Below are 15,235 nucleotides of genomic sequence, written 5' to 3'. Positions count from 1 at the left end.
CGGGACAGGAGACTCTGGGCAGCCTTAGCCCCGCCCCTCTCTACCTCCCAGTGACAGGTACTAAGTCATCTCCTCTTGTTTTGGAGGGGCGCGTGGTTATCTGTGATTGGCCGCCGCTCGGGCCCCGCCTCCTGTGTCCCAGCCCCCAAACCGGGCTGGGAAGTGCGGCCGGTTGGACTCCAATTCCCAGAGTTCTTTGCGCGGCCGGCAGCAGTTGGGTGGCCGCCGCCGCTGTGCTAGGTAGGAGGTTGGGGGCCGGGCCCGGCGGCGCAGCGCACACGGGAGCGTGGCTGAAGCGGGTGGAGGTGAGCGCGGCGCCCTCTCCTGACAGCGTCAGCCGGTCTCGGTGCGTCCGCGTCCATCCCCTGCCCGGTGCCGAGCCCTTGGCCGCGCGGCGGAGCGGGGCGAGGGCCCCCTGGGGTGGCGGGGCCAGAGGGGAGCAGCATGAGCAGCGCCCGCGGAGCCGCCCGGAGAGCAGCGCCGGGTACGGGGCTGGCGGTGCATCTCCTGCTGCTGGGCAGCATCTGGAGTCCGGTGGAGGCCCAGGTGAGCGACGGGGCCCGACGAGGGCTGTGGCGGCGGCTGCCCGTGTCGGGGGCTGGGGGGACGGACTGTGGAGGAGGAGGGGGACTGGAGTTCCGGGCTTTCCTTCTCCGGCCAGTCCGCAGCTGGATAACGGCTCACATGTGTGCAGCGTTTTCTGTCCTGAGAGGGATCCCGAGAGCTTCGTGGGCTCTGGGTTTGGTGCTGCAGGCTGCTCCGAAGAGGGGGACTGCAGGCTGTCAGCAGTTTGCAGGACCAAGCATTATCTACTTTATCTCTCTTTCCGCTGCCTCTTGCTGAGTGAGATGCGCTGAGGTTTCATTGGGGAGCTATTTTGGTTTCATTTGCAAACAGTAGCAGAGCAGATGTTTAATGTGGCTTACTTGTAACCGTGCCAAGGGGGTATATGATTGGGGTATTCTCTGAAATTTTGAAAAGATGAATGCACAGAGAAGTTCTCTGTTATGGGCTATCATAATATTTTTATGCAAAGATTAAGACATTAAATAGAGGAGTTGATTAATTCAGGAAGCAGTACTTTATATACATATGTACAAATTTCATCCTAAACAATCCTTGAGTGTTTCACAAGATATGCATTGTATCATGCCATTCGTTTTTAAGCAAACCTCTGACTTCTTTAGGAAGTCTGTGGGAGGTATAGTATGGTCTATTGGTAGTGCTTAAGGACCTGGGAGTTAGAGCTGGGAACAGAACTCAGGTCTTCTGTTACTTTGACTGCACTGTAGTGATGTTGCATATTAAGGTTTATTACCCCCTTGTACAGAGGGAGCCCTTTTTTAATTGTTTTGAGAAACTGAGAGCGTCGTATGCCAAAAATCCTATGGAAGTGTTGAGTCTTTTACTTTTATTTATCAGAAACAGCCATGTTTAAGGTAGCAGCTGTGATATGGGAGGGCAGGTGAAGCTTTGGCCAAAGAGACTAGGGAAAACCTATGGAATCATTGACATCCATGCAGAGCAAGCAGGTTCTTGTCATCTCTTTTGCTTGTTTTAAATATATATTTACGTTTTAAAGGTTTTCTTACCATGAAACCTGCCCTACAGTAAGTGACCATCCAGGGGACTGTCAATAATCACTTGCCCAGTATAGATTACCTTTTATTTAAGTGAAACAAAACACTCAAGCCGGACAAATTCAGTGTGGAAATAAGGTGCACGTTTTTACGTGAGAGTGATTAAACATTGAAACAAGCTACCTAGAGAAGTTGTGAATTCTTCTTGATGTCCTCAAATTAGAGTTAACACTGAATGCCTTTCTGAAAGTTATGCTTTAGTGAAAAAAGAGTTAGTGGGCTCAATACAGGAGTAACTGGGTGAAATTTAATGGCCTGTGATATACAGGAGGTTAGAGTAAACGATCTCAGGATTCCTTTTGGCCTTAAACTCCATGAATCTATGAAAATGTGTTGGAAATTTCATGGGATACATTAAATGATACATCCGTCCATATCCAGATTAAATTGTCTTTAAAGCAGGCTTGTTGGGTTTTTTCGTTTTGTGTGTTTTTTGCTGGTAGTTCTTAATGCTGTCATTAACAAACCTTTATGCAAGTTTTGCTGTACGTTTAATCTTTAAACTGGGAGGGATATCAATTGTTTTTCAATCCAAGGTTTATATATTTGTAGGGCTATCAGTTAATCACAGTTAACTCTTTTGATTAACTCAAAAAATTAATTGTGATTTTAAAAATCACAATTAATTGCACAGTTAAAGAATAGAATACCAATTGAAATTTATTACATATTTTGGATGTTTACAACATTTTCAAATATATTAATTTCAATTACAACACAGAATACAAAGTGTACAGTGCTCACTTTATATTATTTTTTATTACAAATATTTGCTTTGTAAAATATTTTTCAGTTGACCTCATATGAGTATTGTAGTCCAATGTCTTTATCATGAAAGTGCAACTTACAAATGTAGTTTTTTGTCATATAACTGCACTCAAAACCAAAACAATATAAAACTTTAGAGCCTACAAGTCTACTCAGGCCTACTTCTCGTTCAGCCAATCACTAAGAGAAATAAGTTTGTTTATGTTTATGGGAGATAATGCTGCCCGCTTCTTAATTACAGTGTCACCTGAAAGTGAGGACAGGCATTCTCATGGCACTGTTGTAGCCGGCGTTGCAAGATATTTAAGTGCCAGGTGCGCTAAAACTTAATATGCCTCTTCATGTTTCGGCCATTTTTCCAGAGGACATGCTTCCATGCTGATGACGCTCGTTAAAAAAAAAAATGTGTTAAATTTGTGATTGGACTCCTTGGGGGAGAATTGAATGTCTCCTGCTCTGTTTTACCAGCATTCTGCTATACATATCATGTTATAGCAGTCTCGGATCATGACCCAGCGCATATTTGTTTTAGGAACACTTTCACTGCAAATTTGACAAAATAAGATGTCAATGTGAGATAGCCACAGCACTCGACCCAAGATTTAAGAATCTGAAGTGCCTTCTAAAATCTGAGAGACACAAAGTGTGGAGCATGCTTTCAGAAGTCTTATAAGAGCAACACTCTGATGTGGAAACTACGGAACACAAATCACCAAAAAAGAAAATCAGCCTTCTGCTAGTGGCATCTGTCTCAGTTGATGAAAATGTGCATACGTCAGTCCACACTGCTTTGGATTGTTATTGAGCAGAACCTGTCATCAACATGGACGCATGTTCTCTGGAATGGTGGTTGAAGCATGAAGGAACATATGACTCTTTAGTTCATCTGGCATGTAGATATCTTGTGTTGCTGGTTACAACAGTGCCATGCAAATGCCTGTTCTCACTTTCAGTTCTCACTTTCAGGTGACATTGTAAACAAGAAGCAGGTAGCATTATCTTCTGCAGATGTAAACAAACTTGTTTGTTTGAGCAATTGGCTGAAAAAGAAGTAGGACTGAGTGGACTTGTAGGCTTTAAAGTTTTACATTGTTTTATTTTTGAATGCAGGGTTGTTTTTGTACATAATCCTACATTCGTAGCTGAACCTTTCATGATAAAGAGATTGCACTACAATACTTGTATTAGATGAATTGAAAAATACTATTTCTTTTGTTTTTTACAGTGCAAATATTTATAATAAAAATAAAGTGAGCACTGTACACTTTGTATTCTGCGTTGTAATTGAAATCAATACATTTGAAAATGTAGAAAATGTCCAAAAATATTTATTTAAATAAATGGTATTCTATTACTGTTTAATAGCGTGATTAATCACGATTAATTTTTGTAATCGCTCAACAGCCCTATATATTTGTAATAAGATATTAAACATTAAATAAAATATTTTAACAGCAGTTCAAATTCTTGATATCTGTTATCCCCTAGTTCTTTACAGTGTTTTGACTACTAGTTTTCTCTTTCATATTTTGCATGTGCAGCAAAGTGGTAAAACTGTGAGGAGCAAAACAAGGTATCCCAGTTGGTTTTCTAATGAGGAAATATGTTTAAGCAATTAAAATACAACCACCTGATAGCACACCTTTAAAATTGTCTGTATAAAGGTGCTAACAATGTTACTGCATTCATGTATTCTATTCAGAGCTTGTACGTTTCACAAGATACCAAATTTAGATGTTTCTATAAATTCCATATTTTAAATGCATGTAACTTGGCACTTAATTATGTTTAAGCATAATTTTTATAAAAGGTTGGCTTATATTGGAAAACAAGTTAGAGAATTAATAGTTTACTGGTTACATGGGATGTCATATATAGAAATCATTTTAACAGACACTTTCATACATTTCCTGGAAACAAGATTGTGGGGTAGTCACTTTTGATCCGTATGATACAAATAAAATTAAAAGTAATACACTAGTATTTTTTCAATTTGTAATTAATTTGAATGTTATAGTTGCTAGTAAGACAGTGATGAGAGAATTGCATACCTTGTGGTTATATTTAGCTGGTCTGTTTTCCACTTCCTATAACACGTATGCATGTAACAGTTATATCTGAAAAATTAATATCGGCATTAAGTGCCTTGTTACGTTATCTAGAAGTTTCTCTTTCTTCTCCTTCCTAAGGGGAGATATGATAGAGGTATATAAAATCATGAATGATGTGGAGAAAGTGAATAAGGAAAAGTTATTTACTTGTTCTCATAATATAAGAACTAGGGGCCACTAAACGAAATTAATGGGCAGCAGGTTGAAAACAAATAAAAGGAGGTGGTTTTTCACACAGCGCACAGTCAACCTGTGAAACTCCTTGCCTGAGGAGGTTGTGAAGGCCAGGACTATAACAGGGTTTAAAAGAGAACTAGATAAATTTTATGGAGGTTAACATTAATGGCTATTAGCCAGGATGGGTAAGGAATGGTGTCCCTAGCCTCTGTTTGTTTGTCAGAGGGTGGAGGTGAATGGCAGGAGAGAGATCACTTGATCATTATCTGTTACGTTTACTCCCTCTGGGGAACCTGGCATTGGCCACCGTTGGTAGACAGGATACAGGGCTGGGCGGACCTTTGGTCTGACCCAGTATGGCCATTCATGTGTCCTTATGTTCCTCAGTTTTATATATATATAAAACTGAACATTGCCATGTTTTCCAAGGTAAGAAATGAAATGTTTAATGAGTTGTTGTAGGTGTAATCTTTGTAAATAGACTTGTTTAAAAAAAGTTTTACAAATCTATTAGCACTAGAAATGTTTTCAATAAATTGTTGGTTAAATTTCAATTAAGTGTCTAAATCCCTTCCTCCAACAGCAAAAATTCCTTATAGTATCAGAAGTAAAAGTACTGTATAAGAAGCAGAAAAATGCTATGGACCAAATTCAGTTGTGGCATAAATTTATGCAACTCAGTTAAAATTACTGGAGGTGTGATAACTCATGCCAGGGCAGCATTTGGCCCTATACCTATCAAGTGAACTAGCCAGTCTAGTTTCATTGTCAGAGATCAATGAAATGCAACCCTTCCGCCCCCCAAAATAAATAAATAAATAAAACCCCCAACAACCTCGCATGAATAGTGAAAAGTAATAGGCTTTTAATATTTGTTCTAATAATGTTTTAACACAGGATCTTTTTAAATGCAATTCTTTTTCTGACAACGTAGTAAAGAGAATTATTTCCATGCAAGTATTCAAACAGTAATAGAGAAGATGCAGAAACCTGTTGCATTGAACTTACTGAATGATAGAGTATTTTAAGTAAGATAAAGCTCTGAATGTGGAATCCACGCTAGGAGAACCGCTCTGTAAATGTAAGGGATTTCAAGCTACTCATTAATCTATTTTGCTGGTGTATCATGAATGAGGATTATCACCTTCCAGCGTTGTGCCTTCACGCACAATATGGGCCACTTAAAACACCTTCCAAGAATATCTTAATATAATTACAACAATGTTTAATTTTAAATTACACTTTGCAACGTTTTTTTTGCTATTTATAAAAAAAATTGTCTCACTTTTGAAAACAGATTATTGGAGATAGTTTGCATTTGATACTTTTTTAAAATTTTTGTCTTTAGACTCAAGACTTCTTAGATGTCGTCTTTCTTCTCATTTCTGAAGAGTCCATCTTCTGTCTTCAGTGTTTTGTTGCTTCCTGAATAACTCTTAATTTGTGTTTGGAAGACTAAAACACAAGCTGTAGGTTTTAATGAAAAACAATATTGTGTAGCATTGTTCTATTGCCATTTCTATAGTTGACCATGGACTAAGATCTACAAGTATGGTTAAATTTATTAAAGGTATTTAAAAATGCTTTCAGTGTTTTAAATTTTAATTTTAGGCACTGATACTGCAAACATTTACTCATGTGAGTAGTTAGGCTTACTTGAGTAGCAACCTGGGAGTCAGTGGGATTAGTCATATAGGTATTTACAGGATCAAATCCTATGTGTGTCATTAAAATAAGCGTCTGTACCAGATGACTGGAGGGTAGCAAATATAATGCCTGTTTTTAAGAGAGACTCTAGAGGTGGTGATGGCAGTTATGGGCTGGTAAGCCTAACTTAAGTACCGGGGAAATTGTTTGAAACTATAGTAAAGCGCATAATTATCAGATGCAGAAACATGATGTGTTGGAAACGAGTCAACTTAGCTTTTGTAAAGGGAAATCATGCCTCACCAATCTACTAAAGTTATCTGATGGAGTCAACAAACGTGAAGAAAGTTGATCAGTGGATGTAGTGTACTTGGGCTTTCAGAAAGCCTTTGACAAGTTCCCACACCAAAGGCTCATAAGCAAAGTAAGCAGTCATGAGAGAAGAGGGAAGATTCTCTCATGGATCAATAACTGGTTAAAAGATAGGAATCAAAGGGTAGGAATAAATGGTCAGGTTTCACAGTGGAGAGTGGTAAATAACAGGTCCCCCCAAGGATCTGGGACCAGGGCTGATTCACATATTTATAAATGATCTGGAAAAGGGGATAAACAGTCAAGTTGCAAAATTTGCAGATGATAAAAAAAAATTACTCAAGATAGTTAAGTCCATGGCATCAGAAATTAGTTTTCTATTCTAAACAAGTGTAAAGATAAGATATTGTCACCCCTCTTCGAGTTTAGCTGTTAGACAAAATTCAGGGTCCTATGGTTTTGTTTGAGGAGAAATTGATGACACAGCCAGATACCTTTTGATACTATCCTGTTTATTTACAAAGAATGTACAAAGTACTATTTTCTTAAACATGGCAGGAATCAAAAGGCAGGAGGCAATTTCTTTGCTCAGTGGTTCAAGCCCCTTTTTAGACAACACTTTGCCCAAAAGCTCACATAGCTTTCACTGAGGGCCAAACTATCAGTGCTTCTGAGGTATGTCTACTGCTTGCTTGCTGACCCTCTCTCTTACCTTCTAACTTTCACAGACACAAAACTACACAAAACAAAATCTCTCTGCCCGCATATGCCTTTGTTTTGTGTGTAAGCTACTATTTTTCGGCTGACCTAGTCCATAAAGGAGCTAAATTGTTGCTTGCACAAATTAAGGGTGGTTGTTACATCCACTGGTTTCAGCAAGGGTTTAACCCAACTCGTAACAAAACTAAATTGTCAATGATGCATTAATGTAATAGTTATCTAGCTCCTCATCCACCTTTATTAAGAAAAATCCTTCAATTTTGTTGGGGTTGATTTGTTTAACTAAGAACTATTTTTACTACCTTGAATCTTGGTCAGGAAAGCAATAGAATATAATACATTTGTTTCTTGTAGCTCACCGGAGTGTTGGATGACTGCTTGTGTGATATAGAAAGCATTGATGACTTCAATACTTACAAGATCTTCCCCAAAATCCAGAAACTGCAAGAACGAGACTACTTCAGATATTACAAGGTACAGTAAAAATGACACTTTCATACATAGCTAAGTGAAAACCAGCATATGATGGTCTATAGAGTAACTCGATCTGATCTTCATTTTTCTTTTTTCTGAAATCTGATCAACTTCTTTCTTACAGCCCGAAACTCCCTTTTATCACTTGATAGTCTTCAATTTTTTGATTGAAAATTATACTGTCTGAGCTCTGCTATTTGCCACTGATTCAAGGCTTAACTAGGCACTAAATCACTAAAACTATAATCCAATGGATAAGTGATTGTTTTACAGTTCAGTATTTTTGAATACCTGTGTTTAGAAACTGAAACAGCATACCCACTTTTCAGCAATTGATAGCACTTGTTTCCTGGCAAGTCATCGGATATCAAGCTTAAAAATCATATTATGGTGACCTCCTTTCCTCACTGTGCCATCTAGAGAACTGATAGAGCTAGAAACTCGTATGCTTTTATCCCTTTTGAAAACAGCAATCTTAATTTTCAAATAGTGTAAAGCATTAATTTCTAACTGTAGTGGCTCTTGAGACATTTGCTTCCAAAATTATGCTGGAATTAGGTGATAATCAAAATGACAAGATTTCAGAGCATAAGCATGCCCTGTTTTATTAAATATCTTCCATATATTTGTTGTGGAAGAAGTCAATACTCTAATTCCTTCTCCTGAAGTAGTATGAAAGGCAAATTTGAGTCTCCTGCTACTATTATAGCAGGGATTTAGACAACTTTTTTATTTGGTGGAGGTGAGCTTAGAGTTAAAATAACAAAGTAGTTGTTTAATATCATTGTAATGAGTAGTTTTGTACTCTGGCTAAATCTGTTCACTTATAATTTAAGTGAGATAAATGAGCTTCAGTTCTAAACTCAGTTTTTCCTGTGTTCATTAATACAGTCCCTAAATTTGGAGGAAGGGTTTAAAGTCCAAAGTTATCTATGCCTGGGCATGGACAGTTCTAATTTCCATGTTCAAGAGGAGCTAGTTATGTACAATTTAGGTAGTGAAAATGGGACTCAAACTGTTTGAGTGTATATACAACACATTAGTAATAAATTGTAACTTATTATGATGCCTCTAGAGGATCTAACAGAAATGGAACAAAAAACAAATCTAAAACCCTCAAAAGTAACTGTACCTAATATAAATACTGAAGCCAGTTGAGGGCCTGTCTACACAGTGTGTTAGCCCACACCAGAGAGGTATAAATTCTAGTGTGTACTAGCGTGTTGCACACTGACTGGCCCAGACGGACCCTGCTGGTGTGCACTAAAGCTTTCCTAGTGTACACCATCAGGGTCCACATGGGCCAGTTAGTGTGCCCTAGAATTTACACTCCTCTGATGCAGATTAAAAAAACCTGATAGACAAGGCTTCAGCCTTGTAAACAAAAATTGTCCCACAGTACTCCCACCTTGCAAATATACAGCTTGTCTTCACTTCAACAGTTGGGCTGAGTTACTCTACTTGAGTTATTCCTCTCCACCCTCACTTGAGCTAATAGAACTAGAATAACCACAGTGCAAAACACTCCAGCTATACAGTGATTTAATTAGCAGTCCAGAATGATGTAGCAGAAGCTGCTGCATCCTCTCTGCGTTTCCATCTCCAGCATCACTAGCACTCGATCTTCAGTCCACATCCCCTGACAGGCTAGCTAACTTGAGTTTAAAGCACTGCTTAACTTGAGAGAGAGATTTTCCTGTGTGGATAGAAGTAGAGTTAGGGATAAAACTCAAGTTATAGCTTGAGCTGACAATGCAGTGAAGACAAGCTCATAGGAAATAAAATACAGCAGTGCTTATGACATTCTCTACCCCAGTGGGCAGCAAACATGACTGTACTGCAAGGAAACTTTTTAGTGGAAGAGTTCCAGGAATGAGCAACTTTGTACTAGAATATTTTGATAAATAAATAAAAAAAAAACGGCAAAACGATTAAGGAATGTAGAAACCCATTATTTAAATGTTTGTAATTTGATCGATTCCTGACCAGTCAACTACATCTTTTATGCTGAAATTGTGACAAGATATCCAGTAATGCTCACTAGGGATGACTTCAATAAGTCTGATTGTAGTGCTAGAGGCTGCAAAGATGGTCATGAGATTTCTTGCTAAATACTTTTTGGCTATTTTTCCCTGTGTAGTAGTTTGTTAATTTGGGTGATTGCATAATGCTTGTATTTTCAGTGTCCCTTCTGCCAACGCACATACTAAATATGTAATGGATTCTAGTGCCTTTGTCTCATTTTGGGATTTGGAGTATCTCTACACCAGTTTATCTTTATGAAATAATCTGCAGTTTAAGGTTCTGTAGTAATCTTTCATCTAAAATGGTATACTATATGTGGGCAATCTCCTGGTAAACTATTTGATGCCTGCATATTCTTGAGAAATAACATATCAGAATATTCTACTATTAGCCCGTAATTGCTCACCAGAAATAATGAGATTTTTGTAACTGAATCCTTTTTGTGGAAATCGGGAATAGAAAACATGTCTTTATGCACCATTCTGTATTCCTGTCTTTGTTTTCATAGTAGGGATTTCTCTCTCCCTCCATTTCAGTATCAATATGCTTAGAAAAAGAAAATACGACAAAGTTAACCAGAATCCCAAATTCTGAAGCTTTGTGTATTGTTCTTCAAGGTTGGAGCTTTTAGAAAGGAAGGGAGTAGAGGGAAAGGGAGAATGCTAGGTAACTTCTGTTTGTTGTTTTAAGGGGCCTTGTCTAAGTACAAGTTGGTCACAGTTGTAATTCACATGACTAGAAAATATTGTTGTAATTTTTTTTTTGGTAGTCCAAATGAGTTATTGAAAAGAAAATAAATTGTATTCTCTGCACTGCATGTCTTATTCTTTGCTGAGGAATGAATTCCTGATCTGATAGACCTGAACTTAACACTCCTGAATGTTCCAAAGGAGTACAGAGCAGTTATCCAAATAGCATGGGGGATATGGGTTTTAGTCATATAATCAGAAGTTCCTATAATCAAGATGGCACGAGCCATTCAGTAGCGTGGGCCTCCCCTACATCCAGGGCTGCCGCCTGCTCCTCCTTGCAATCCTAGCTGAAGGTCTCTGTTCTGCACTGCTCACTTATGGGACAGTGGGGCTGTAGAGGACTCCGTGTACTACTGCAGGAGCCATTCAGCATCAAGGTAGCCTCCACTTGTCATTGTCGTCCTCACAGTCCTGGCCAGAGCTATCTGCTCTACTAGCTGAACCTCTTCAATGCCTGAATCTTTTCCCATCACCTCTGCAGCAGAGATTTGGGTAATAGAGTTTCGGTTAAGCTAGAGTATATTGTACAGCCAAATTGAGTCTGAAGATTAAACTGTTAGTTTGCCTCACAAATACTACTACATTAGAACAGAAGAAATGGATATCTTGCTTGTGCAGGTTACTACTATGCTAAATTCCTCCTCCTGCTCTTTTCAAGAAGTAAACCTCATGCTGTACTTTGAGGAGAGTGGTGATAGCATATACAGAATTAGTGGTCTTCAAAATGGCAACTGTGCCCTACTGCAATTTGAAATATTCACAAGGCAATGGAAATGGGAGGTTGTTTTTCACATTGTTTCAGGTCAGAACATACCAGTCAGGGAATAGATGGTTTATGTGACAGAGAGCAGCTTGTTCCTCAAGCATGAAGTAAGAGATTTCACTTTTCTGGTCCAGAGAATTGATTTCCCCCCCACACACACTCTGCCCCGCTTGCCTCCCCCCCCCCCCTCCGCTGCCAGGACAATAGAAGAAGAGCGATTGGAGGGGAAGAGTGAAGATCATTGTATATAATAAGAATTTAGAGTTCCACATCTCATATGCACTACAAATCAAATACCACATCTTGATACATCTTTTTTTCATAATATGGCTAGCCACATCATATGTAATGGCTAGAGAAACTGATTTTAAATTTGATTTTTGGTTCTTGCCACCGAGGTTCTGCTACAGAAATAATTGGCTTTAAAATCTGCAGTTTTGGCACGTACTAATCTAACCATTTTACCAATGAAATATTTTTGACATTCAGTAGTTTGTATCTTAACTTTTAGCCCTTGACCTGACCTCAGAATGTCTGTAGGGATACGTCTCCACTGCAGTAAAAGATTTGTGGCACTGGCCCAGACCAGCTGATTTGGATTTGCAGGGCTCAGGCTGTAGGGCTGAAAAATGTAGTGTAGAGCCTGGGTCCAGCCAGAGCATCTAAGACCCTGTGGGGGGAGGAGGGTCTCAAAGACTGGGCTTCAGCCCAAAACCAAACACATGTTTTGCAATTATTAGCCCCACAGTCTGAGCCATGTGAGTCTGAGTCTGTTGACCCTGATTCTGAGGTTCAATGATGTGGGTTTTTTATTGCAGTGTAGATGTATCCTAGGTGTTGGGTGGGGGGCCCGCGGACAGACGACTGGAAGTTGTGAGAAAGAAATGCTGTGAAAAAGTCAAACAGCCTAGATAGATTGACAAAGAAAAATATATGCCTATGATTAAAGGTAATCTGCTTTAAAAAAAAAAATGTTTAGCTTGTGCCCTTTTTGATTCTTTATGATGTATCAGAAAGCCTGAACTTAATATCAGGAATGTCATCTGATCTTGGTCTGATTTTGTTGCAGAATTTATTGGAAATGGAATGGAAGCTTTTTTAGCTTTTAATGAACAGAGTTCTGAGTCTTTAACAAACACATCTTTTCCCACAATTGCTACATAGGCATTTGAGTTAAATGTTTTTAAACAGTTGGACTAAAAATCACTTATGCTTTTACTCAAATTTCCCTTGTCTTGTATGTTTGTTATCCAGCAGTTCTACATTTGTCCATAGTTTTTTGGTAGGGGATTGTGGGCCAAGAGGAGAGAGAGAAGGTAGATGAGAACAACATATCTAATGTTTGTTGTAGGCTTTTTTTAAAGGCAGGAAAAAAAGTTCTTCACAATAGAAGTGGCAGGATGGAATAGTGCTTTGACCTCCTTTATGTATTATGGAGGGGAAAATGTTTAATATCTAACCTTATTTCCTTTTAAGAATCGTAGACTCCAGGCAGTCTTGTGGTTTCTAACATTTTTTGAAGTCCTGCATTTAAGGCTAACTGCTAGCTATGTTGTAATTTGCAGCTGATCAAAGAAGTAACAAAGCATAGACTATAACATTGCTGAAGGGGAAGAAAATTAAATATAAGCATATATGTAAATTATCTATCTTCTGCTTACTAGGGCAATCCAAATTTTGTTGAGAATAATGATGACCAAAAGCATCTAATCATCTTCAGGGTTTGCACTTGAGTGAACTAAATTGCTTTTAAAACAAATTGACTTAATCCAGACAAATATTATTTAATGTAACTTTTAAAACGTGAAAGAAATCCATGATGCACCTGATGACACTGAGAACCCATTCCAGATGTCTTTGTTTTAGCAGTATATCAAGTCAGGGCTAGCATTTCTGTCTGTTAGCATCATTTGTTTCAAGGGTCAGGACAGAACATTGCTAATTCTCACTTTGCTACTAAAATTATTACAAAACAGTTAGAGATTCTTGATCGATTGATTTTATTTGGTGGTGTGGACCACATCTTTTATGTAGTCTTGTGGCCACCTGCCCTTTCTTCATTCACAATTACATAATATCCCCAAGTTAACTACAGCAATTGCTAAACTGGAAGAGTAATCTTAGGGCAGTATTTAATATATTTTAGTTACCTATTATTGCAATTAGCAACTGGAAACAAGGAGAGTCAGCATTATATGACTAGACCACTTGCCACAGATCACAGTTTGGCTACATCTACACTAAATGCTGCAGCATGTTGGCTAATATAATATGAAGTGATAACATAATTAAAGTCTACCTGTCAAAATGATAAAACATTCAATTTTGTGATGCAGTATACTTGAGACTCACTGATTATTCTCTTACTAAATCACAAACTCTTATCTACTATGGTTTTGCCTACACTGACAATTTTTTCAGTTTAGCATTAGTGCAGCTCCTCAGTGCTAAATTATTGGGGAGAATCATTGAATCCTTATATGCAGGATTTGAGTCTCCCAGCTAGTATGAATCAATGAGGTTCAAGAACTGAATTACTCTAGAAGAGATTTAACTTTCAGGATTAATTTCAAATATTCAATTTTTAAGAGTTCTGTGCTAAATTAGCATAATTAACATGGAGATTTAGAAATAACAAATGGTTAAAAGCAAAACATTTTGAAAATCTCATCCCCTTCTCTTGTACCTAACAGATCAATTAATTCCTGAGTTCCGAATTCCACTTTTCTTCTGCAACTGCAGCAGAAGTTATAAATTCCTCTAAAATACAGAAAACAAAAAAGAAATCTCAATGCAAAATTACTTTAAAACAAAACAAATTGAGCATCCCTCCTCTTGAAGCCGGAGAGAAGCCGTGGCCCCGCGCCTGCCGGGGACAGAGAGCACTGGCTCCAGGGCTGCGGGCGCTCTCTATCCCCAGCAGGGCCGCGGCTTCTCTTCAAGCCAGAGAGAAGCTGCGGCCCCACGCCTGCCAGGGACGGAAAGCTCCAGTGCCCGCAGCCTTGGAGTTCTCTGTCCCCGGCAGGTGCGGTGTCATAGCTTCTCTCCCCCGCTAGGCACTAGGCGGCGCACATCAGTGCACCGGGTTGGGGACCACTGACTTAAACTGACTGGCTTGAAACTCCACTATACCATGACCCCGCATTTAGCGCGAGCGCGATGGAATTTTTTGGACCCCAAACATCGCGTTATAGCGGGGTTTCACTGTATTTTGTATAAAATTGATTGGACATGAGGTTTCCAATTATGTCATTACATATGCTATCTGCAGGCAGTGAAACACTACTTGGCAAAAATTATTTTAGAAATGAATAAATGTGGTGCATTAAAAATTTCATGTTGAAGTGTCAGATTAATAAAGGTGTATTGACGTACTATATAAAAATTTCTTATACCATTGTACTGGCATTATGTAACTCTACCTCCTTGCATGTTTGTGACTTGTGAAAGTGTGTTGGGGCACAGAGACTGAAATGCGTCTTAATTCTGAACTTATTCTGTGTGCATATATATTTCTTAAATATGAAATCTACCATTAATGCATCATTAAGGTTGAGAAAATAAGTACTCGGAAGTTAAGAAATTCGGTATGAGTGGCAGTTCTGGTTCTGCCATATGCATGAAATTGATGACTTTAAGTGCTTGTAACTACAATTTCTGGATGGAGTTTCTAGCTTAAATAGATTTGAGTTATACAAGTGTTGGTACTTCTGCTTGAAAACAAGGGGGGGAATATGTGAGGTAACTGGTTACTAAACGTTTGATGATTGAAAAAGGGCTGAATGGCTTGCTTAGACTTTACATAATATTTCACCATTACACTATAAACAAGCATTGAAAATTTTA

The 15,235-nt window shown here is 38.7% G+C and overlaps 1 protein-coding gene across 1 annotated transcript in view; it reads left to right on the top strand.

Moving 5' to 3' along the window:
* The first annotated feature begins 353 nt into the window (after nucleotides 1–353).
* ERO1B (endoplasmic reticulum oxidoreductase 1 beta) overlaps nucleotides 354–15,235 on the top strand; it is a 68,985-nt gene continuing 54,103 nt past the window's right edge. Inside the window, exons 1-2 of the mRNA XM_030556948.1 lie at nucleotides 354–546; nucleotides 7,730–7,849. Of these exons, the coding sequence (XP_030412808.1) occupies nucleotides 445–546; nucleotides 7,730–7,849 (222 nt within the window). The 5' untranslated portion in view covers nucleotides 354–444. The remainder of the gene's footprint in view (nucleotides 547–7,729; nucleotides 7,850–15,235) is intronic.

This window comes from Gopherus evgoodei, chromosome 3 (genome assembly GCF_007399415.2).
Source record: "Gopherus evgoodei ecotype Sinaloan lineage chromosome 3, rGopEvg1_v1.p, whole genome shotgun sequence".
Lineage (NCBI taxonomy): Eukaryota > Metazoa > Chordata > Testudines > Testudinidae > Gopherus > Gopherus evgoodei.
Note: the sequence above shows the minus strand (reverse complement) of the source record. Positions and strands in the feature narration are given on the sequence as shown.